Source organism: Nannospalax galili, unplaced genomic scaffold (genome assembly GCF_000622305.1).
Source record: "Nannospalax galili isolate Female #2095 unplaced genomic scaffold, S.galili_v1.0 scaffold641, whole genome shotgun sequence".
NCBI lineage: Eukaryota > Metazoa > Chordata > Mammalia > Rodentia > Spalacidae > Nannospalax > Nannospalax galili.
Genome location: NW_008345311.1, coordinates 3626427 through 3652831, shown reverse-complemented (window position 1 = coordinate 3652831; position 26405 = coordinate 3626427). Strand labels below are relative to the sequence as shown.

The 26405-nt window shown below is 39.1% G+C and overlaps 1 protein-coding gene across 5 annotated transcripts in view; it reads right to left on the bottom strand.

The window, feature by feature from the left end:
* Positions 1-26405, bottom strand: part of Lhfpl1 (LHFPL tetraspan subfamily member 1) — a 72831-nt gene that overhangs the window by 45686 nt on the left and 740 nt on the right. For 3 of the 5 annotated variants that reach the window (XR_003850873.1, XM_029567593.1, XM_029567594.1), the window contains exon 2: positions 17968-18766. Coding sequence is in view for 4 of the 5 variants with exons in the window: in XM_029567593.1 (XP_029423453.1) it covers positions 17968-18349 (382 nt within the window). In the remaining variant the exon portion in view is untranslated. The remainder of the gene's footprint in view (positions 1-17967; positions 18767-26405) is intronic. The other 2 variants (XM_008841572.2, XM_008841574.2) reach the window with 1 other exon arrangement.

Sequence of the window (26405 nt, the reverse complement as noted above, 5' to 3'; positions counted from 1 at the left end):
GGCAGTCCCAGGCCTGTAATGCACATAAGCGGACTTGCTCTATGCAGCCAGTAGGAATTGCAGCTTGCTGAATTCCTGTGGAGAAATTGCCCTGACCAAAAAGCTGGTAGATAGCAAAGAGCTCTTTAAATTGTGGGGATTTATCAGATAGAGGTTGAAAATATATCATAGGTGGGTCATTTCTTTTAGCCTGCATCAGACATTCATCTCTAAATAAAGCCTCCCATTGTACAAATAATGGACTGGGGAGGGTAGATCTACAGATATCTCTCCAGTCCTGGGGGGTTAGTAGGTTTGTATTGTTTGTAGTATAGATTTTGTCCATGGAGCATGGATCCCATCCTCACGGACAGCTTGGGATAGTTCTTTTAAGTCTGCTGCCAGGAGGGGGTACCAAGCCAGTGGACGTTGCCTTGTTATTTGTAGGTTAACAGGAAAAGCTTCTACCGATGGGGTTTTTGGGTCCTGAGGCCATTGTGTCTGGAGACTCTGGGGGCAACAACTCCCATTATCCCTGAGATTACAGAGCTGTTCAATGGCTGTGGGGTGTGGCGCCACAGGCAGTGGCGGTGGCAGCAGTGAAGGGGGAGGGGGATTTATCTGGGGATCTTTGGAAGTTTTTGAAGTGTGGGTTTTTACATCTGGGTTTGTTAAATCAGTCCAAGAGGATTCACAGGTGGGAAGAGGGGGATAAAGGTTATTTTTGTTGATGGGTGGGTTTTGTCTGACTTGATCAAATTTTATTTTTGGGGCTGTTGAATCTGCTACTGGGCAATCTGCAGGATTTTTTTCTTTATTTTTTAGGGCTGTTGAATCTGCTGTTGGGAAGTCTTTAGGGTTTTTTTCATTATTTTTTAGGGCTGTCAAATCTGCTGTTGGGAAATCTTTAGGGTCTTTTTTATTTTTTAGGACTGTCGAATCTGCTGTTGGGAAATCTTTAGGGTCTTTTTTATTGTTTGAACCCTCCCCTTTATTATTCCCTGGTGCTAGTAAGTTTTCCTCAGTCTTAGGTGGGTTTCCTAAGCATTGTCACATCGCTGCTATTATGGGGAGAAAGGAAAGGGGCAAATGGTGTCTTTCCTGAATTTCCTTTTTACGAGCCAGATAGGCAATGTTGGTCCAGACCTCTGGATCAGAAATGTCTGCTGACAGGATCCAGGGTGCAAATTGAAATACTTCATTTCAAAATTTTGAGCTTTCTTTTTGAGAAATCTTAAGTCCTCTTGATTTAAGTAGGGCTTTAAGGGAGTGAATTTGGAGTTTTTTTTTGGTGTGATGCTGAATTACCCATTATAGAAAAGAAAAGAAGTGTTGTCAGTGATGTTCAATATTCCTGGGGCAGTCTACCACCAGGGGATTGATGCGTTCTGATGAACACAAGCCTTTTTTGTTTGTTTGTTTGTTTGTTTGTATGGCACAAGCCACCTTGAATTTTTAAGTGCTCTGCAGGGGCTAGTTAATTTAAATTCTCACCTAACTGGTTTAGCTCCAGCTTGAGTATCCCAGGGGCAAGATAACAAAACAGATTAGGGAAGTTTATTTTAGAAGTTGACTTTAAGGCTTATATAAAGATTCCTTAGAACTTTGGGGATTTTTGTTTCTAGGGGTGTTAAGATAGAAAAGGAAAGTAGGGTGAAACACTGATTTCTAAGGGAACATGCCTGGGATCAAAATCCCAGGTGATTCCACTCAGGGCACAGCGCAAGCCTGCCCACAAGTTTAAGAGATCGGCGACCGCTCTAAGAACATTTAACTGGTTGTTGCGTTACCGGGTTTTTGTATTAGAAAGATGTATAGATAGGGGGTCTTGTCTATACTCGTGCGGGCAGTCGGGGTCTGTTAAGAGGACTAAGGGCCTTCAGCTGACATCAGGGAGTAGCCTTGATCAGAAAGCCTCAGTTGCTCCTTTGTCTTTAACAGTCCCACACAAAGACTCAGACCGAAAATAAAAGGTGGAAAAAGAGGAGAGACTGCCAGTCCTCAAGGGTGGGATGGCTTAAAGGCAAAGCTGCCGTCGTTACCCTCCTGATGGGAGGCAGTAGGAAAAAGAGAGACTGCCGATCCTCAGGGGTAGGGTGGCTTAAAGGCAAAGCTGCCTATTACCCTCCTGATGGGAGGGGTACTTGCAAACTCTGTGCGTTCTAGGAGCCCCACGTTGGGCGCCAGCTGTGGGGTCTCTCCCTCTCCTTGTGGGTCATTGGCCACTGGTCCACGAGGACAAGGGGAGCAGAAGTGACGAGCGGAGTCAGGACAGCCAGTGAGCACTGACAGAAGAAAGCCCTTCTGGGGAGGCAGGTTCAATGATGCAAACAGCTCCAGACTCAGTGAGACAGCTCTAGATTCAGAGAGAGGGAGAGGGAGAGGGAGAGGGAGGGGAGAGAGAGAGAGAGAGAGAGAGAGATGGAGAGAGAGAGAGAGAGAGAGAGAGAGCGCCACAGCCAACAGCATTCTAATTGGAAAAAAACCACTTGAAGCATTCTTATTAAAATCATGAACCAGACAAATGTGGCCAGTATCTCCAATCCGTTTCAAGTATAGTACTTGAAAATTTAGCTAGAGCAATAAGAGAAGCAAATTAAAAGGTATTATTTGGAAAAGAAGAGATCAAATTCTTCTGATTTTCAGATATGATATTATAAATAGGAGATCCACAAAATTCCACCAAAATACTTCTAGAAGTATTTCAACAAATTGGCAGGTTGCAAAAAAAAAAGAGAAGAATTCCAGGAAACACTTGGGTTCACAATAGTCTCAAAAAGTAAAATATCTAGTGAAAAACCTAACCAATGACATTAAATACCTCTACAATGAAAATTTAAATTTTATAAGAAAGAAATTGAGATAGAAACAAGGAGATGGAAAAACTTCCCATGCCTATGGATTGGTAGAATCAATATACTGAAAATTACTGTCCTACAAAAAGCATTTTACAGATCCAATGCAATCTCAATAAAAATCGCCATGACCATCTTCACAGAAATGGGAAAATATCTATCCTGAAATTCATATTAAACACAAAAGATCCTAGATAGCCAAAGTAATTCTGAGCAAAAAGAGCACTGTCAGGGGGATTACCATATGAGTTTTACTACGGAGCTAAAGTCTTCTATTGGCACAAAAACAAACTTGTAGATCAGTGCAACAAAATAGAAACACAAACATGAGTCCACACAATTGCAGCCATCTGATATTAAACAAAGGTACCAAGGACAGAAACTGGAGACAAGGCAGAATCTTCAACAAATCATGTTGGCAAAATTGGATCTATGTGTAAAAGAATGAAATTAGACCAATCCCATCACCCAGCACAAAAGCCAACAACAGATGGATCAAAGACCTCAATATGAAGCCTGCCCACTGTTAGAAGAAAACATAGGCAGCACCCAAAAAAGATATAACCGTAGGAAAGGACTTTCTAAATCAAGCATCAGTCACTCAGGAATTAAGGTGAACAACTGACAAATGGGACCTCATTAAACTAAAAGATTTCTGTACAGCAAAGGAAATAATCAAGTGAAGAAGAAGCCCACAGAGTGGGAGAAAAACCTCAACAGCTATATATTTCACAGTGGATTAACATCCAGAATATATAACAAACTCCAAAAATAAGCAAGAAAACATATGACCCAATTAAAACAAATAAGCTATGGATCTGAACAGAGAGTTCTCAGAAGAAGAAATAACAATAGCTAAGAAACACCTTAAATTTTTTTCAACATCCTTAATTACTAGGGAAATGGAAATCAATACTGCTTTAAGATTTCATCTAAGGGCCTGGAGAGATGGTCAGTGGTTAAGAACACTGATTGTTCTTGCAGAAGACCCGGGTTCAAATCCCAGCACCCACATGGCAGCTAACAACTGTCCATTAACTCCAGTTTCATGGGATCCAACAGTCTCTTCTGTCCTCCACAGGCATTGCATGACACAGGTGCACATACCTACATGCAGGCAATGCACACATACACATAAAATAAAAATTATAAATAAAATATTATTTTAAAAAGAGATTTCATCTAACCCAAGTTTGTGCTGGGCTTTGTATATATATCAGCTTTTCCTTCTAGCCCCATTCATTTGACAAAATATTTTCTCTCAAAGTTATTGCATAGTTTGATTCTGCTAGAGATAGTGAAAGATCAATGGAAACTTCACATAAAGAAGCTGTGTTATACCTGAACTTTGAAATATGGGTAAATATTTACAAGTAAAGATATTGGGCTGGAGAGATGGCTCAGCAGTTAAGAACACTGGTTGTTCTTGCAGAAGATCCAGGTTTGAATCCCAGAGCCCACATGGTAGCTAACAACTGTCTGTAACTCCAGTTCAGGGGCATCTGACGGCCTCTTCTGTCTTCTGCGGGCATTGTGTGACAGGGGTACACTTATGTATATGCAGGCAATACAAGCATACACATAAAAATAAAAATAATAAATAAAATATTTTAAAAATATATTAATTAAAGGAAATTATGAAAAGAAGTAATGCCATAAATAAAACTGAGACAATGTCCACTTTTAAAATCCTTGCTCAGTCTACAGAGGATAAATAACATGGTATCTGGTGAAAACATCAGAGGACATTTCAGGAAACTCATATTTTCAAGAAAGAATGATTTTTTTTATTTAGCACACAATAAATTAGCAAATTTATAGTTAGACAGGAAGAAGAGGTTTTGATGCACTATTGTACAGTAGGATGACTACAGTTAACACTAAGTTTAGTAACTCTATTTTCTATTTCAAAATAGAGGAGTGTTTTGGGGATGTTTATATGACAAAGAAATGAGAAAATGTTTGAGATGATGGATATGTTAATTGCCATAATTTGATCATTACACACTGTATACATGTATAGAAAGAGAACAGTTCTCAGAAACACAGTATCTTTTCTAAGATCCCATTCTCAGTTATCTGTTTTCAGTGTCAACTTCCATTCATCTGGAAGTGAAATGTGGTGACCTAACAAAGGAAAAAGCACTGGTGCCTGTCTGGATGTGTTAAATATCGTCCCCTTAACAAAAATATATGTCCAAAGCAGTGGGTAACATTTGAGTTTGGGAAAGACTCCACATCAAGTCACTGGGGACATTTTTCAAAACATACAAATTTCCATCTGTTGCTGTGTGTATCAAAATGGGAAAATAAACTGGAGTGTTGGAAAATTCATGTTCTTTCAAGCATTCCAGGTGACTCCAATACATTTTCTGTTCTAGAAAGATTCTTGGCTCACCTCATGTAACCTGATCCAGTATCTTACACTGTTTTTCCTGCCAAGAAGTTCCTTATATTTACTTCTCACCTATTCTTTCTTTGTCGAGTTCTCACAGAAGATAAAGTATAATTCACAAACATCTTGCATTTATAAACACAGGGGAATGTGAGTAATGACCATGTTTCTCTGGGACTGAGGGCCAGCTGGTTGGAAACCTCAGTATCCCCAGAGTTAAAATAATCTCCTGGCCAGATGTTTCCTTCACAGGTTGGGGCAAGCTACAGAGGTCCCAGTGGAAGACTCCCTGGACCTTAGCCTTGTCCACCTGGATCAGCTGCAGGTGGAGCAAATGGGACCCAAGAGCCCCATCAGGTCACCTTGCTCAGTATGAGTCAGGCCAGCAGCTCTTTATTTCTTCCTGTCTCTCCCACTTCCCACCACTCATCTCTGTAGGCAGCTACCAGGCCAGGGTAGAAGAGTCAGGGAGGGGGAGGAGGTAGTTCTTAATGGATCCTCCATCTCTTCAGTGGTTTGGGGTCTGGCAGAGATAATCCAGACCTGAAACAAATTGGTCCCTTCCCTGATGTATTTCAGTTAATGCACTAGCTGCCGAGAAGCAGCCAGGCCTGGAACAACAAAATCAATTCCCCTCAGCAATGCAAGAAATGCAAATTTAACCCCCATTGTTCCTTCTCTTGATTTTTAAGTCATCTATCTCTCTATCATCTATCTATCTATCTATCTATCTATCTATCTATCTATCTATCTATCATCTATCTATCTATCTATCTATCTATCATCTATCATCATCTATCTGTCATCTATCGTCTATCATCCGTCAATGTGTGGAGCTCCAAATGCTACCCACAGTTTTCTTTCTGCCACTGAAAAATAGCCTCTTTCAGAGCCAGATCCATGATCTCTGAGGAGTCATGAGCATGATCAAGTGCTAAGTGCCTCCTAGAAAACCTGGTAATCCAAGTAGTCTTCACCATTTCTTCACATGTAATAGAACCTTAAGGGTCTCTATAAAGGAGGCCTGGATGGCCACCAGCTGGCTGGTTACAGATGGGGACACTCTGGAAGTTTAGCAGTATGTCACAATAGATTGCTAGGGATAATCATGTTAGTATACTTTTGCTCTTTTATTAAATAATACTCAAAAGTATTAGGTTTCATTATGTCATTTTCAAACATCATTTCTTTATACTGATTTTTCCTTGCTATTCTCCCCATCCTCCTTGCTGGCTTGTACCCTTCCACTTACAGTAGTCTTCATTTCACTTTCACATCACATCTGTTCAGTTGTCCTTCCTCTACTTCCTCAACAGTGCTTTTAACCCTTTCTCCTCTTGCAATCTCCTTTCTAGTTTCAACACACACACACACACACACACACACACACACACAATTAGGGTTTGTACATGAGAGAGAATGCATGGTATTTATCTTTCTGAATCTGGGATATCTCACTTAATATATTTTCCAGATCCATCTATTTTCATAAAAATTTCATTATTTCAATTTTCTTTGCAACAGAATAAAATTCCATTGTATATATCTACTACATTTTCATTATCTATTCATCTGTTGATTAAGGTCTAGGTTGATTATATTTCCTTGCTATTGTCAAGGCCAGCAATGAATAGGGATGTTCATGTATCTGTGTGATAAGCTACATAGTCCAGTGGTTATGTTCAGGATTGATATAACTGGGTCATATGATAGTTCTATTATTATTAATTTGAGACACCCCATGCTGATTTCTATAGTGGCTTCCACAGATTGCGCTCTTACAAGCGGTGAATAAGAGTTCTTCTTTCACCATATCCTCCTCAACATTTGTTTTCTAATAGCCATTACCAGTGGGGTGAGATGGAATCACAAAGCAATTTTAATTTGCATTTCTGTGATTGATAAAAATGTTGAACACTTTAAAATATTTACTTTCTTGTTTTGAGAACTGTTCAGTCATTTCATCAGCCTGTTTATTGACAGACTGTGTGTGTGTGTGTAATTAACTTTTGTAGCTCTTTATATATTTTAGGTATAAACTCCTTTTCTGATGTATAGGCAGCAAGTACTTTTCTCCCATTTTGGAGGCTTCCTGATCACTTTACTGATACTTTCTTTAGCTTTGCAGAAGATTTTTGAATCTTATCTAATCCCATTTGCCCTTTCTAAGACTACTGCCAAATGGAACTTTATGTTTGAACTTTAAAGACACTTATCTAAATGTAAACATTCTGACCATATTCCTATGACAAGGGTCTTAGAAAATAAGGAAGGGAAAGTTATTTCAGATTCAAATATGTTTCACTCTTGACTTTCATTGTAATGATACCTGACACTCAGCCAAAGTTCTGTCCGATTCAGCTTGGGACTGTCCAAATCCACATCAACTTTCCACACTGCATTTTAATAATTTCCTTCAAATTTCTAGATCTTGTAGATGAGATCAATGACAATGAATCATGTGGAGAAACATGAACTATTTATAAGAGTATCAGTTGAACCCTTGGAGGAAGCAAGCTTAGGGGAGAAATCACTATTAATGCCTGGAGTCTTGCAGCAACTATTGTTGCTGACCTTCTGGTTTCTGCCATGTAACCCCTCTTACTTTTAGGTAGACACTCTTAAAAATGCATGTTGGGCTAAGTTGTCATTTTCCTGTCAGAGAAGATGATTGATCAATACCTAACCCAGATCTCACATGTCCACATTATCCCATCAGATAGTAGATATTAGTCAAATGTCACTTGGTGAAATGATGCATTCGTAGAAGTGTTGGGTTAGCTGTAGCATTCCCAAGAGTACAGGTAAAAGGTCAGCCGAAAGTTTATTTGTGATGCTCATGGAACTCACAAAGAGAAATTAAATCAATGGCTTCTACCAGTATTATCATATTCTTTTGTACCATGGCATTTAAAAGGAACCTCACTGTATTTTTACTATGTCAGGACATCCTTTAGTTGCTAAACAATATGCAAACACAGAAATAGAGGCAACTAAAATAACAGAGATTTCAAAGGTGTATAGTGAGTCTGAGTAAAGAAGGGACCAGAAGCATCACCTTAACCAGCACAATAAGAAACTCAGAAGACAGGGGATTCTCATGCTCAATACTATTAACATTTGGGGATAGATACTTCTTTTTGTCAGAGCAAAAGTGTGTCTTCTTGTGTATATAGAGTGTTTGGGAGTATAGTTCATCTTCACCCTCTGGATGTCAATGGAACTTCCTCTGAAATTTGATAATAAAAGATATCTGTTATAACCAAATACCCTCTGAGGGAAAGGAGATACAAAACCAACCCCCTCTACTGATGCCCTGTTGAAAATCATTGCCTAAGCTCATCCCTACGATCTTAATCAAACCATCCCCTGAATGCAGTCAGTCGTTAGCAAGAATAAAGGAAAGTCAGATCTCAATGAAATTGTCAGGGGACACTTTCAAGGGAAATGAAACACAAGAAAAAGTCATGTCATTTGCACAGGACAGGCACAGTGTTATGTGGTAAAACAGAATTGGAATTCAATTATCCTGGTTCTCCTTACCACACTGTGACACTAATAGAAATAAAGACTTTAATGCTGTGGATGATGATTATGACAAAACTCAGTAACAATAAACTTCAACACGAGATTCTACCAGTACTTTTACCCATGACCTTACTAAGTGTTCAGTATGACACAAATATTTACACACATTTGCATATCTAAATTTATTTCTTCTTAGTTCAAATTAAGTTAATCTCATTGCCTTCTTCAGTCTGTTAGTTTTAAATTTTGTGCTTTCATAACTCATCCTCAGACTACTCATCTCCAAGGTTGACTTCACTAAAATTAAAGGGAGCTTGAATAAAGGAAAGAAAAAAGTAGGGTGGATGGATCAGAGTGACACAAAATATGAGTAAATGTAACTAATGGTTACCAGACAGAGCTAATGCTGGATATAGGCCAAAAATAGTCATGTGTAGTCTGTTTAGTATCTAGCATTTTATTATTAAAGGTATACTCCTTTGATGAAAATAGCTAGTATTTAGCACTTCTGTGTATGGATATAAGATCACTGTCCTCTGAGAAAACTACCAAAGAAGAAAGCTCTTAGGGATCACCCTAAGAACAGTAATCTTATACTAGGGCATGTGTTGTTGTCATTGCAAGGCATATAGAAAATAAACTTTTTAAATTTTTGTTGAGTTGAGAATTGTTTTATTACATAGAATGTAACTGTACTAAACTGTGAACTATGTATTGAGATGAGTTTTCTGACTGCTTGTATTTTTATTAGGATTTGGCACATAATAATTATACATGTTGATGAAGTATGGTATGATAATGAGGCATGTATGTAATACATAATGCTCAAACCAGAATAATTAGCATTCCCATCTCCTGAAACACTTATCATTTCTTTGTGTTCAGAACCTTTAAACTCCTCTAGTTCCGGTTTATATCTTTAGAAGACACATAATGAAATTCTGTTTCATTATAGTCTATAGTTACCTTACTGACTTATAAAACACCAGAATGCTATCTTTCTATCTAACTGTGTTTTGGTACCTATTATTCTGCCTGCTGTATCTCAACAATCCCCGACCCCCACCTGCCTGCCTCTAGTGACTACTATGCTACAGTCTTCTACTTTGAAATATCCACATTTGGGCTCTGGTTCTGGTCCCACCCTCACCTCCCTCTGCTTCCCTGAGCTGCTCAGTGTCAACTTCTTTCCTGGACACTGGGGCTGACTTTTTGGCCCTGGGCCACGACTGCTTCTTGATCCCTTGCATCCAGACAAACCCAGTTCTTCTCATGGTCTCTAGGAGCCCTCTGGCCCTGGTCCCGCCCTCACCTCCCTCTGGTTCCCTAAGCCTGCACGAGCCACAGGCCTCTCTCCTGGATAAGTCCATGCACCCTTTAGGCCTTGAGTCCCCCAGCCTCATTCAATCTCCCATCTCCCCTGCCCATCTCTCCTCCTAGCCTGGGTGCTGTCCCATTCCTTGTCTTGGTGCCCCAGACACCGGGGGAACCACCACTGATTTCTGATCCTTTGCTTTGAGACCAACCCAATTCCTTATCGGGTCCCCAGGAACCCTCTGGGCTTGGTCCTGCCCTCACCTCCCTATGCTTCCCTGGGCTGCACAACCCAACAGCCTCTTTCCTAGACACTGGAGATGACCTCTTGGCTTCCTGATCCTTTGCGTCCAGACCAACCGAGTTAGTCCCTGCAGTACCCAGGAGTCCTTGGGGCATCTTCTCCCCCCCCCATCTCCCTTTGAATCTCTCCATGACATGGCCTCCAGCTGCCCGAGAGTAGCATCTTTCCTGTGCCCTGCTCCCAGGCAAGTCCAACCCCCAAATTCCTGAGGACAAAATCTTTCCTGGAGGGATCCAGACCTTAGAAGAAAGCCTGAAAGCATCTGATCCTCATCTGACTTGGGCCTCTGTGGAACTCCTGAAGACAAAAGCAATCTGGCCACTCCAATATAAAATCAAAAGACAGAACCTGAAGCTTAGAAGAACCAGCTTTTCACCAAATAACAAGGACATATAAAGTTTACAAAAAGAAGCAGACATAAATTTGAAGGCTTGAGTCTCACATATGAATCAGAAGCTACAAAAGAAATTCACATGTCAAAATCACAGAGAAAAAAATAATAACATGAAAAACCAAAATAACATATCCCCACCAAATACCAGTAATCCTCTAGAGGAGCACAAAGAGAACACCCTAGAGATAATGCAGGACATGGAACTCAAAAGAACAATTAAAAACATGATAAAAAAATTCAGTGAATTTAAAGAACACACAAAGAAATCAAAGAACTGAAGCAAGATATGGATAAACTTCTGAATGAATTCAGAAAAGAGATAGAAATATTGAAAACTATTCAGTCTGAAATGAAGAAGGGAGTGAAACACTGAGTAAGCCAACTAGAAATGACAGGAGAAAGCCTCACCAGCAGAATGAATGAAATGGAAAACAGAATATCAAGATTAGAAGATAAAGTGGACGAACTAGACCACTCAAGCAAAGATTATGAAAAATTTAAGAAAGCACAAGAACGGATCATGCAGGAATTGGGTGACACGATAAAAAGACCAAACTAACGAATCATAGACATACAGGAAGGAGAAGAATCCCAAGATAGTGGCATGGACCAGATCTTCAACAGAATTGTGGAAGAAAATTTCCCAAAATTGAAGAAAGACATGCCCATACAAATACAGGAAGCATATAGAACACCAAACAGACAGGACCAGAACAGGAACTCTCCATGGCAAACATACAAAACAAAGAGACAATACTGAAAGCCACAAAAGAAAAACAGCAAGTCACATATAAAGGAAAGCCCGTTAGGAATACAGCTGGCTTTTCAGTGCAAATTATGAAAGCCAGAAGAGCCTGGACCAAAGTATTCCCAGTTTTAAATGACCACAGATGCCAACCCAGATTACTATACCCAGCCAAAATGTCTGTTATAGTCAAAGGGGAAAGAAAAATCTTCCATGACATTAATAGGCTGAAGGAATTCATGGCCACAAAACCAGCCTTTCACAGAGTTCTGGAAGCAATACAAAGAGCAGAAGAAAGGAATGACTATACCCAAGGGGTTGCGGAAAGAAATTCAATGAAGGTATAACTGTGGAAAAGTACAGCTTATCGAGAATGTAAACAGAAATAAAAAATACACAGATTAGATGAATGGATTAAAAACAAAACTCATCTTTGTGTTTTCTGCAAGAAACTCAGCTTTCAAGGACAGACACTATCTTAAGGTGAGAGGATGGAAAAAAATATACCAAGCAAAAGATACTAAGAAAAAAGCAGGCACTGTGATTCTAATATCTAAAAAAATAGACTTTAAACTAAAACTAATCAGAAGAGATAAAGAGGGCCACTTCATTCTGATCAAAGGAACTATAAACCAAGAAGATATTACAATCAAGTACATATATTCACCAAACTCTGGTGCACCCAACTTCATAAAAACAATACTACAGGACGTTAAGACCCAGATTAATCCCAACTCATTAAAAGTAGGGGACTTCAGTACCCCATTGTCTCCATTAGATAGGTCACCAGGGCAGAGAGTTAACAGAGAGACATCTGAATTAAACAATACCATACATCAAATAGACCTAACACACATCAACCAAGTATTACACCCAAGCACTAAAGGACATACTTTCTATTCAGCACCCTATGGAACCTTTTCCAAAATTGACCATATCCTGGAGTACAAAACAAACCTCAACAAATACAAAAAGATTGAAATAATCCCATGCATTCTATCAAACCACAATGCAATCAACACTGGAAGAAGCCTTAGTAACCACATGAACACATGGAGATTAAACAACACACTCCTGAATGATGAATGAATCAAAAGAGAGATTAAGAAAGAAATAAAATATACCTAGAACAAAATGAAAAGGACAATACAACACAACAAAACCTCTGGGACATGCTGAAAGCCATCTTAGAGGGAAGTTTAGAGCTCTAAGTGACTACAACAAAAAAATCGTAAAGAACACAAATGAATGACATAACATTGCAACTCAAGGCACTTGAAAAGCAACAACAAATGAAATCGAAACCCAGCAGAAAAGAAGAAATAACAAAAATCAAGGCCGAAATTAATGAAATCAAAATAAAGAAAATAATACAAAGAATCAACGAATCCAAGAGCTGGTTCTTTGAAAAGATAAACAAGATTGACAGAAAGCTAGCCCAGTCAACCAAAAGAAAGAAAGAGCACCTCCAAATCAACAGAATTATACATGAAAGGGAAACATCACAACAGATACCGAAAGACACAGAACATTATAAGGAATACTTTAAAAACGTATATGCTACTAAATATGAAAACCTAAAAGAAATGGAAGGATATCTAAAGGCATGGGAACCACCAAAACTAAACCAAGAAGTGATTAACCACTTAAGCAGACACATAACACAAAAAGAAATTGAAACAGAAATATAAAACCTCCCGACTGAAAAAAGCCCAGGACCAGATGCATTTACAGCAGAATTCTATCAGACATTTAAAGAAGATCTACATCCAATACTACTTAATTTATTCAAAAAGATAGAAGTGAAGGGAGAACTTCCAAATTCCTTCTATGAAGACAGAATCACTCTAATACCAAAGCTAAGTAAAGATACAACCAAATAAGAAAATTATAGACCCATATCCTTAAAGAACATAGATGCAAAAATTCTCAACAAGATACTTGCAAACTGCATACAGACAGACATCAAAAATATCATCCACCATGATCAAGTAGGCTTTATCCCAGCGATGCAGGGATGGTTCAATATACGTAAGTCAATAAAAGTTATAAATCATAAAAGGGGCTCAAAGACAAGAACCACATGGTCATCTCAATGGATGCAGAGAAGCCTTTGACAAAATTCAACATGCATTTATGTTCAAAGTCCTAGAGAGAATTGGACTGGAGGGAACATACCTCAACATAATTAAAGCCATATATAACAAACCCACAGCCAACATCATTCTAAATGGAGAAAAACTGGAATCATTCCCATTGAAATCAGGAACCAGACAAGGCTGTCCACTATTTCCACTTCTCTTTAATATAGTGCTTGAAACTCTTGCAAGAGCAATAAGACAAGAGCAGGAAATTAAAGGAGTAATAATTGGAAAAGAAGAGATCAAATTATCCCTTTTTGCAGATGATATACTATTATATCTAAGAGATGCCAAAAATTCTACCAGAAAACTCCTAGAAATGATTAACACATTCAGTAAAGTGGCAGATTACAAAAATAAGCTACAAAAGTCTGTAGCCTTTCTATATACTAATAACAAGCAATCAAAGAAAGAGTCCATAGAAACACTCCCCTTCTAAATAGCTGCAAAAAAAAAAAAAAAAAATCTCGGGCTAAACCTGACCAAAGACATTAAGGATCTCTACAACGAAAATTTTAAATCTTTAAAGAAAGATACTGAGAAGACATCAGAAGATGGAAGGACCTCCCATGTTCATGGATTGGAAGAATTAATACAGTGAAAATGACCATCCTATCAAAAGCCATTTACAGATTCAATGTAATGCCAATAAAAATCCCCATGACATTTTTCACAGAATTGGAAAAAACCACCCTAAGATTCATATGGAAACACAAAATACCTTGGATAGCCAAAGCAACCCTGAGCATTAAGAGCAATGTTGGGGGGCGGGTTAACATACCAGATTTTAAGCTGTATTACAGAGCTATTGTCATAAAAACAACCTGGTACTGGCACAAAAATAGACCCATGGATCAGTGAAACAAAATTGAAGACCCAAATATGAGAACATGCGATTTCAGCCACCTGATATTTGACAAAGGGGCCAAGAACATTCACTGGAGGAAAGACAGAATGTTCAGCAAATGGTGCTGACAAAACTGGATCTCCACCTGTAGAAGAATGAAACCAAACCCCTATCTTTCACTTTACACAGAAGTAAATTACAAATGGATCAAGGACATCAGTGTAAAGCCTGGAACTCAGGCTGTTAGAAGAAAACATTGGCAAAAACCTACAAATTATAGGTGTAGGAAAGGATTTTCTAAACCCGACATCAATTGGTCAGGAAACAAGGTCAAGAATCAACAAATGGAACCTCATTAAACTAAAAAGCTTCTGTACATCTAAGGAGTCAATCAGGAAAGTGAAGACAAAACCCACAGAATGGGAGAAAATCTTCACCATCAACACATCTGACAGAGGTTTAACATTCAGAATATATAGCAGTGTTCTTCACTACTGAGCCCTCTCTCCAGCCCCAGATGGCTAAGAAATATCTTAAAGAACATTCAACATCCTTAGTAAATAGGGAAATGCAAATTTAAACCACTTTAAGATTTCATCTTACCCCAGTCAGACTGGCTAAGATCAAGAGAACAAATGATACCAAATATTGGTGAGGATGTGGGAAAAGGGAAACATGCATCCACTGCTGGTGGGGCTGCAAACTTGTTCAACCCCTATAGAAAGCAGTGTGGAAAACTCTTAAAAAATTACAAATGAACCTACCACTTGACCCAGTTATACCACTCCTTGGCATACAACCAAGGAACTCATCCTATTGCAGAGACACTTGTACATGCATGTTTGTTGCTGCTCTTTTCACAATAGCTAAGAGATGGAAGCAATCTAAGTTTCCTTCAATTGACACGTGGATAATGAACATGTGGTTCATTTACATGATAGAGTTTTACTCAGCAGTAAACAAAGATTAGATCCTGAAATCTGCAGATAAATGGATGGAACTAGAAACTGTTGTACTAAGTTAAGTAATACAGACTCAGAAAAAAAAATCAACATATGTTCTCCCTCATATAATATGATCCTAGAACCAAATCCTGATAAGTGAGTATGTATCCAGGCATAACTACAGGAACCAGGATAATGGAAAGGAACCAGGGAGGTAAAGGAAAAGAAAGAAACTGAAAGAGAAGAACAGTAGGAAACAGGCATTAATAAGGGAGATATGGATAAAAATTGGGTTGATTTAAGGGAGGGGAGAGGGAAGGGTGTACAAGGAACCTAGGGGATAAAGGGAAAGAAGGATCTCAAGAGAGGTAGGACCATAGGAGAACAGTATTATTAAGGGATAAAGGGAAAAATGAGGGCACCTTAATTGGGGAAACCATGATGGAGGGGTTAGGCAATGCAAGAGATAAATAATGCCTAGCTAGTTTAAAAACCAGAGGGAACCACATTAGTCCAACAACCCACTGACAAATTATACACACCAGATCAAGAATATATGTCTAGGCAATGTTTATCTGAGAACAATTGGTCTTTGCCCAATATTTTTCTACATGGCACACAGTAGTTAAAAGTACCAGACCGGTGTAACTAACCTTCTTGGATGTTTAACAGACATACTTTTAGGCCTATAACAATTTGGTCAGAGGGACATAAAGGACAGTTTTTGCTCCTTGCCCTCCTAGGTCGACTAGTTCCAGGGAACTATGAGCATCTCTCAAAATGTTCTGTAATTGTGGTGGGTCACCTGTCCTCTTCATCAAGGAGGCTGAGGAGACCCCATGAGATGGACTTGAACCAGTGTCCAGTCTACAAAGAGGAGTGTCAATACAGAGGAAACGTTTCCTCCATGCTTCCAAGCAAAGTCAGCCATGGTTGAGTAGGACCTTTGACTTATTTTCACATAGGTGGAACTGGTAAAGAAAGGAGCCAGGGCCTCCTCCCAAGCCCATGTGACCCCCGAGGAACAGATCTTCAAACGGCCTTAAGAGTAAAAATAAATTGGTTTATCTGGCCCACTCTATGGCCTTAAACACCCAAAAGGAAAGTATAACCAAAGATTAAAGGGGCCAATATAGCCTTTTAAAGAGTCCATACATATAGCTAAAGGCTACATAACAAGCAATAATGCCAGATAGGAGATACCTTCTTTTGAGTTGATGGCCAGGGTGGCCCAAGGGATGCCAAGATAGTAACCCAGCACAGAACTGGAAAAATGAACAACAGACCCCAGACTTATCTGAAGGAATATTGACAACTGATTGCTGCTAGATGAGGAACAGCTGACCTTCCTAAAATAAAGACCTCTAGATAGGCTGAATAGATTCACCGGATGGACAAGTAGTGGGGAACAGCTAGAGGTGCCAACAACACAGTGGACAGTAGCAGGGATGACAGAGTATAAGGGCTCTAGTGGAGGGAGGTAGGCTATGGGAGGGTGCCATCTGGGAAGTGGGTGTATAGATGAATAAGATGGTTTGGGATGTTCTGTGTGAGATACACAAAAAAAATCAACAAATTTTAAAAGATGAATTATATTTGAGGAAAAAGCATAAAATTTACATCATGTTAATTAGTAGAGGTGATAAACATTACCATTGAAATCTACCTGATGACTTTATAGACATACTCAGGTGCCAAGGATCTGAGTGCCACCGTTTATGACTAGTAATAATCAGATACATACAGATTAGAGACACATGTACCAACCTTTCAGTGTTGTTAGCAAAAACAATGTGTCTTTCTGTAAGAAACAGTATATTTTAAAATGAAATGGAGATCCTTCTTAAATGTTCAAACCTCATTCAATTTTATGTCTTACAGGGCTTATACTGAGTTCAATATTGTATAACTGTATTAATTCAACAGCAAACCTAAAAATTTTATGCCACTTTTGAAAGAGCTGTATCTTTGCTCTGGAAACTGTTACTGACCATGTTAAAGCTGTAATAAAATACTTCTTCTAAAAAAATTAAAAAATTAAATGAAAAGATATTTGATTCCATTTTATTACATGAAACCCATAAACATCTTATTTATGTGACTCTATTTTCATAAAATATACTATAAGATTTGTACTAGATCATATGACATGCTACATATGAATATACATGCATGTATTTTACACATTATTGGAAAAGTAAAGTCATAAATACTTTAAAAAGCAAAAGAAGAAATATCCATATTTGGATAATACTCTCAAGCGGATACCTTGCAGGTGACAAAAATAGTGGCTAAATAATTTATATCAACTGTCTACAAGCCAATTTTTCTGGGACTAAAACCATGGTGTAGGTTTTGCTTTAGGAGGTCCCAGACAAAAAATTTCAAGGAAATTCTCATTCATAGTTTCAGAGTTAGACAAAGTAGAAGAGGTGAGAGTAGATTTTCTCAAAATGCCATATTCTCTACCTCCCTCACGTTAAATCTTCACAGTCTGCTCAATCCGGGGGTATAGTCTTACCTCCTACAAATTGTGCAGCTCCCATGCAACGCCCCATCATTCTGGAGATGAGTTCTTCCATGCAGCAGCCCAGGACAGCAGCCAATGCCACTAGGAGCAGCAGAGCACAGCCAGCACCTGTCACCACTGTGCACATCTGCCAAGCCAGGCTAGGTATGGCGCTGAAGCTGGCATAGCGCCCACATTCTTCCACCATGATCAGACTGTGTCCCTCTCCCCGAACAGGGTAGTTGCATCTTCTGAATGTGCTGAAGGATACTGTCTTCCCTAGCTGGGATCCAAATAGCCAGTAAGGCAGGAAGTAACTTGTAGAACTGGCCACAGCAGTGACAAGTGACAGGAAGGCCCAGAAAGTGCCCACCAGAGTAAGGTTGCTCCTCATGGTCTCAGGTGTCTCTGCAAGGATGGGGAGATGAGATGTTTCACAGTAGCAAATGCAACAAGTTATGTAGGCTATGCTGGCCTAATTTTCATCTGACTGGATAGTCCTGGGGTTCATGGATGTTCCATGTGATTCTTGCTTCTGGAGGAGATCATTCTCTCATAGATCACTCGGTTCTTTATGAAATATTACTTTCCATCATCCTTTCATTCTGCCTAGCTCAGAGTTCTATAGTTGCTAGGCTTCAGTGGAAGAAACAGAGAGCTGAATTGGTGACTGTGATGGCAACCCAAATAGGCCCTGATCAGCTTTCTTGTAGCTCTTGTTATACAACATAGAACCAGTAATTAGAAGAGAGCCCCAAAATAAGGTGGTTCCAAGAACCAGTGGAGATCCCAGCTGAAGGGTCTTCTGGACCTGTTTATTTCAGAAAATAAAAGAAAAAGGAGGACCAGTCACAGGCCTGTCTGTATTTAAGAGGTAAAATGTAACCTATGGGTACACACAGACTCTCTCTCTCTCTCTCTCTCTCTCTCTCTCTCTCTCTATATATATATATATATATTATATACGAATGTATGTTTAAGCAAACAAATAATACATTTCCCTATGAATTTTTCAGACATCCTTATGTTCATTAATCTCTCCTTCTCCCTCTGTATTTCTCTCACTCTTCCTTCCCCAGTTAAAGTCAAAATCTTTCCCCATATTTCCCATCGCCCCATTGAGGGTGCCTGTGTCCTGCTGTACTCCTCTCTAGAGTGCCTTCTCATCCCTTTCCCCCATTCTCCCTTTCTGCTTTCCTGGCTTCTGTTGTTACTTGTTATGTACTCACATCTAAAGATACAGAGTTAGGATTTACAAATAAGAGAGAACATGTGGTATTTGTATTCCTCATCATGGTTACTTTACTCAGCATAATGTTTTCCAGTTCTATCCATTTACCTACAAATTTCATGTTTTCATTTTACTTTACAGCTGAATATAATTCTTCTGTGTATATGTACCACATTTTCATTATCCATTCATCAGTTGAAGGATATTTAGGATGTTTCCATTTCTGAGCTATTGTGAAAAGAGTGGCAACTCCCTTTGAGTTGTTGGTCAGAGTACTCCAAGGGACTAACAAAATAATATATGTTATTGCCTGCCATTTTTTGCTTCTTAAAACATAAAGGTAAACCCCTATTGCTGAAGACACCACAAACTTCAGACATAGAACTTGGAAGAAACAACCTGAAAGTGACCTGGAAGCCTCCTTCCTGATGATCAGCTCTCATAATATTAGAAGGTACTGTGCAAGCTGCCAAGGGAGAAAAGCAATCAGCAGTTCTACTCAACTGTAAAGCCTACAGACCACGATGAATGGCCCAACAAAATAACCCTAATGGTGAAAAAAGTGGCACTTTCATCTTGGTAACAAAAGGTTGTCTAATTGAACTTAATGCCTGCTCAATATGAGAGAAGTCGTGCCTGATTTTTGTAAACATAGCCAACTACCAGCGACTAGAGATGTCATAGACCCTAGAGGACATCCTATCTATGACTGCTACTCTCCTGAAACAATATAATTTCTAACTATATTCTAAATATTTATCAAGATAAGTGGAACTTTTACCACTCCATCAAAGAAACTTCTTTTTGCAACAGATAGATGCAATATCAGAGAGCCACAACTGGTCAAAATGCAGAGAATAAGAGACTGTGTTGTGCCCAACTTTGCTTGATGCATCTACAATGCAACCTCTACACCCAAGGCTCAGGGAATGTCACAGAAGACAGGGCAGAAAGACCATAAGAGCAGGAAGACCAGGACACTTGTTGTTAGTGTTTTCTAGACCTAACAGAGTGCTATATCCATGAGATATCATCAGTATGATTTCCTAAATAAGACCTGCATAATGACAACACCAGTTGATATGCTAACACATATGGGGGAAACTCCACTGTGTTCGAACTGTGGATGAAGAGCTACAGACAATAAATGGATCCTGAGAGAGGGAGAAACAGGGAGAGAGGGAGAAAAGTTTTTTCCAGGACGAGTTTCCAGGTGTTATCCAATCCCAAATGCAAAGCACAAAATACATGCACATATGAGCAACACTAAATGGACTCAGTGTGTTTGTGTATGAGTGTGTGTGTGTGTGTGTGTGTGTGTGTGTGTGAGAGAGAGAGAGAGAGAGAGAGAGAGAGAGAGAGAGAGAGAGTAACCATAATAATTGAAGAAAAGTTCATGAAAATAAGACAGAGTTTGGGAGCAATGGAAAAATTGGAGTGGGAAAGAGAGTGAAGTAGAAATGATATAAATATAGTACTTATGTATGAAATTATAAAAATCTTTCTAAATTTTTTAAGTATGCCAAAGGTCAGATAAGCTCACCATGGAGTAGTAGCATGTTGCCTTTTAACTGAGATAGTGTGGCCAACAGTGTGTTACTGTGTGCTTTTCACAGACGTACATCAGCCAAATTGAAATAAGAAGGATAAAATAAAAGGTACCTAGTTCTCTACTAATGAGTCAAGACACAGCCCACAGAAAAACTGAGAGGCCACCTTCTAACCAGCAGTGATTAACTCTAAGCTAGCTACTGAGAAAAGCTTCCCTGTCCTTTTCTGGATATGATTAAGAAAGTTTCCTGTCTCTTGGAAACAGATCAGAATCAGCTGCATGGGCCTTTCAAGGTCCCATTTGGAACAAGAAATCTCGCTTCAGGATACTGAATGCCTTTCCAGTGCTAGTCTCCTGTACCCATATCACAAATGGCTTTACCAGACCCCTCTGTCAAAAATCAACCGCTTTTCTTCCAATCCGTTAATCTGACATGGCTTTCTGGCCAGTTTCTCTATTAAAGTGGCTGCAGACCACACCGTAGCTTGATGACAGCACCGTGAATGCCTCCCACAGGCAGATGGTGGAATGTTTCAGAAACTTCTCCTTGATTCATCACTACTGATTAGAGTTGTATGTAGTTACATTGTGGAGGGGCTCCCAAAGCACTGGAAATATCGGAATTAGTTGTACATGGCAAGCACAGCACCAGTTTTGGAAATTAACAGAAGGAAGCAGCAATTGTATTTGTGGTGTCAGGATCTAGCCATGAGTGATTTCACAAGCATCATCAAATAGTGCTTGGCATAGTGTAGGCATTACAATTGGTGTTTGCTTAATGAATCCTTTTCATAAAATCATCCAATTCCCACACTGGCAGAGAACTTAATGAATCACCTAATCCAACACTCTTGCTGTACATATGGGGGATTTTTTGGCCCAGTAAAACAGGAAACGATATTTCCCAGTCACAGTTAGTAACCAGACACACCAGAACCAGAAACCTGATCTCCTGATTACTAGGCCAGAGTTTTCAATGCTAACCCCCTCCCATCATTTTACAGATGTGACTATGCAGAGGAAGTACTTTCCCCAAGAGGAAAAGAGCTAGTGAGGTCCACAGGCCAAACTAGAGCTCAGTTATTCGATTCTTTAGTATGATGAGCTTTTTTCACTTCACCACAATTTCCTCTTGATGCATATGTATTTTGCACTGTGTATTTTGTGCAGGAAGGGAGCAAAGTTCATAAATTGCAGGTGCTTACTTTAGAATGTTAGGGTTTGAAAAGACAGAACATTGAGTTGGTCACCTGGGAATGAGGTGCCTGAGAGTGGGGGAATGGGAAAAAAAAGTGGTAAGTCCAACTGGGGGAGAAGTGGAAGTAGTTTGAGTAATTGCTATTAGGAAGTAGGTATGCTTGACTACAATGAGGTAATGCTTCTGTTTTTATGCTGGAGCTTCTAAGAATGTGAAAAGCAGAAGCAGTGCTATGTGATGGTCTCATTTCTTAGTGAAGATGCTTAGACTAGATGAGAAGAAAGCTGGTAAATCGCGACTGATATAATCATCATCACGGTCTATTTTAGATCCATTATTTCGTGTGCTCTGCCCAACAATCTTCCTCTGGTTTGTAAGAAAGGTATAACTCCTCAATTTGCAAGGGAGCAAATTGAGGGTCAACAAGTCAAATTACTTCCCCAAGGGTATACAGTGATTCAAAAGCAGAACTATTTTTTCTCATTTCTCTATCTACAACCTTCCTTTCTTGCATAGTGTTCCCTCAATAGCATTATATCATCATCGCTCAGCCTGAAGAAATGACTCAGTGGTTAATTGCATTGGTCCAGGTTTGATTCCCAGGACCACATGGTGGCTAGGAATGTGAATTTCTTCGGACAAACTGTACAAGTCAATAGAGTAGAAGTCTGGGGACACTAACTTGACAAGGATAACAGATTATACGGGTTCCAGTGGGGGACGGTATGGAAAGGTGCTGGTGGGGATGGGGGCATAAAGATGATTAAGATTGTTTGATATGTTCCGTATGAAATAAATAAAATTTCAACAAAAACAAAAATTTTATAAAGTATTAGCTGGTTTAAGCTGAGTACTTACAGTCTGAACTAATGTCTCCCACCAATATAATCATGACTACTGATAGAAATGGCAGAAAACATTAGTCAGAGAAAGAAATTATATCAGTGAGTAGTATGTTGCCTATGATCGAAAGAAGGGAAATGAGTCAGGCATAGTCATGCACTCCTGTAACCAAGCACTGGAGAAGCAGGAGGTCTGAGTGCTTGAGGTCAGCCTGAGTGATGAAAAATACTTTCATAGATATAGACAGACATACAGCTATGGAGGGAGAGATTCTATCATAAAATTGACCTCGTCTGTAACAAACAACGCTGTTAACAAACTACTATTTATAACCATTGTCAACATGGAGTTCTGAAGCCAAGGCATAGCAAGACAGAATTTTAAATTTCAGAATAAATATATTTAGATACAGAAAACTTGCTGTCTTTCAGAATTCAAATTAACTACTTTAAACTTTAGGAAAACCGAATTCCCTTATTTTCACTAAGATTAGAATGAGCATCCATAGCAATTTGTATGGGATTCAAGGTTTTCTAGAATGTGAGATTTTCAGTGATAAATTCAGAAAAGTCCCAAACAACCTAGCATGAGAGGTTTGCCATATTTAGAATTCGAGATGCTGAAAGCCAACATTGTTAATGAACAGCAGGTTGAGAGTCACTACCACAGAAAATTCTCTAGTGGTCTCTCCACATGACTGAAATAATTATAAAGTTAAAAGTGACCACGGAATCGAGCGGTGCAGAGGTGAAGCTTATATACTTTGATTTAAGTTTTTCTAAATTATGGACTTGAACTTATGGATTCGATGAACAGATTTCAGAGGTTCAATTGCTCTTAACATCTTGAGAACAGTGCTACATAGTCACATTTGCTGAACATGGAAGAACAGCCTGGAAACTGCTTTAGTTACATCACCTACAATAGAGTAATCTTGTTTAGCACAGCTCTCTAAAGCTAATCCAAGTTCATTCTCAGAAGCTGGTTAAGTGACTTTGTTTTCATGTCAAAAAAAATCACAAAAAATATTACCCTTCACTATATCCTAATCCCTTGTATGAGTCATATTCACAGTGGCATTATTTCTCTGTCTTTAAATGTCTATCCTCAGAGTCACATTGCATTCAGAAACCCAGACATCACCACAGTGCTTCTGAGAAGGACAGTAGCCAGACTATATGTAGATCACTTACTTTGGTAGGAAATGTCCTCTAGGTAGTATATATGGTATATTGTTTTCATTCCCCCAAATGAGTACTCTTTCTCGCTTCCTATCGAGATGCATTGCCATGCCTTTGATCATTTTTTTATATTTTTTGCTATCACATATACCTACTAATACATGGACATTTACTATTAATTAAATGCAAACATTATTGTTTTGCTCTTATATTGCGCCCAGTAGAAAACGTAAACAGACCCCTGCCTGTACCCCTTCTCTTCTCCAGTCCTGAGGGCAAAAAAAAGACACACAAAATCCTTTTATTCCCACTGGAAACTCATAGTTTAAAAAAATGAATAAATAAAATACTTCCCAAGGACAATAGGATGAAGGCAAAAGAGTCACTGACTTCAGCTCATGAAGAAAGCATGGCAGCAAAAGTGCTTATCTATGATAAGAGGCTTCATTGACACTGGGATTGGCAAAAGAATATGGACAAGCTTTTTCCTCAGGTCCCAGAAATTGTGCATTGCCTACCTGTCAATCATGTTACAAATACTTATTCTATATTGACACTTTCCTGAGAAATGAGCAAGATATGCAGGCATATGTGTCTAGTAGATACAGTTCTCTAATATCAGCTTGGGTAAATAGTCAAGCTACCCAGTCTGTATCTTTTTCATCCAGGCACAATCTAAAAGGAAAAATCCTGTTATGTCCCAATCATTTCCCCACTACTGTCTTTGCCATTCTTGTCCCTTAGAAGTTTCTCCTCCTCTGGACATCTCCACAATAAGAGCTTCCCAAGCCTTCTGTGCTTAACAACCTCTCCTGATGACATAACTCACTGGACTTTATTTTCTACTTTTGTACTGTTGACTCTAACTGTATCTCACTACTTTTGACATCAGTTTTCAAGATTGCTGAAACTCCTTCCAGGCCTTTTCCCTGTTTCCCTTCAAGAAACACTTGCAAAGTAGCTGTGTTGGGAGAGTTGAATTATTTATTTCCATCTCATCATTCTGAAGTGGAAGACCTTTGCAAGCAAGTACAGGACTCAAAGACAGGAAGCCAGAGAGTAAGTGGAGACAGAGAATCATCTGAGCAATGGAAAAAGTCTCAAAGTTTAACGTGATTCTTTTGCTACTGCCATGCCCAATGGAATTTTTCAATGCACTCAATAAATTTACCTTTTAAAAAATTCTAGAAGGTCACCTCTAAAGTTGGCCATACAGAGATGGAGAGAGTTCATATAAAGAACCTTCATATTAAGTCCTAGGCCACTCTCTTTCTACAGTGTTTGAGCTCAAAAATGTGAGAAGTAAAATGTTTTGCCTAAAGTTTATATGAGCTTCTCCCAACCCTGAAATGCTACTTATTCAACACCCGTATGTCTTATGCTTTACCACCTAGGAAAGGATGTGACTGGACAGGTTACCAGTACCTCACCTTCAGTGATCAATTGGTTGTATGGGAGTCCTACCACATACCATCAGCTCATTCAACACTAACCTTGCCCACTGCTCTGGGAAGATATGGATAAGCTCTATCAACAAGGGACTAATGGCAAAGCACACATTCTTCTCCAACTTTAGGCTCATAACTGTACCCTGATATTGTTGTAAATTAAACACTTTATTCCATAGCCTCATTTGGAATAAAATACTAGAGCTGAAAAGAAGGTGGGCTACATGGTTATCTAACTACCTCAAAACACTTGGGAGGTAGCATAGTATATCAAGAGTGTTTCTGAAACTGGGGGCTCTAACTCCCCCAAGGTCATAAACACCATAGATTCTTGTACAAAGTACAGATAATAAAATCTCCCTTCTCAGAGTCACTGAATTTGAGTGTATATAAATTTGTAACTTCTTAAAATCGCCAATTGATTCTGATGGGAACTTGTGACTTGAAGAATACTATTTCAGTGGAAATGAGTCCAGATTTTCGAATTATATTTGACACAGGCACCCGAGGTCTCTCCGGTAAAGGTCATGTCAATATGAGGAAAAGCACTTCAAACCTTCAAGTTTCCAATTTATCTATAAACTGTAGATAACAGCACAAAGTTGAAGTGAAATATAATATGCATGATGTATCTTACACCAGTCGGTATCAATTCTCCCCATTCTACCAAAGAAGACAGGATTGTCTCCTAAGTAATAGAGAGGACCTGATGTTATTCAGTAAGAAGATCAGCAGTCTCCTCTGCTTCCTTACAACCACACTAACAGTTATTTCTCCATAATCCTGAGCTACTTTCTCTGTTTTTTTTTCCCACGATAAACTGAAACTACTTGGCTGAAGTGTTCTTTGTGAAAATGGATTTGCTTAGCGTCCATCATCAACCTCTTGGCACTTAGTAGGAACTCCTAAATGTTTACTGAAGGAATGCCATCATTTAATTCCGGCACTACTCGCCTCAACATCTGCATTTAAGTTTAACCTCACCATTTCATTCCCA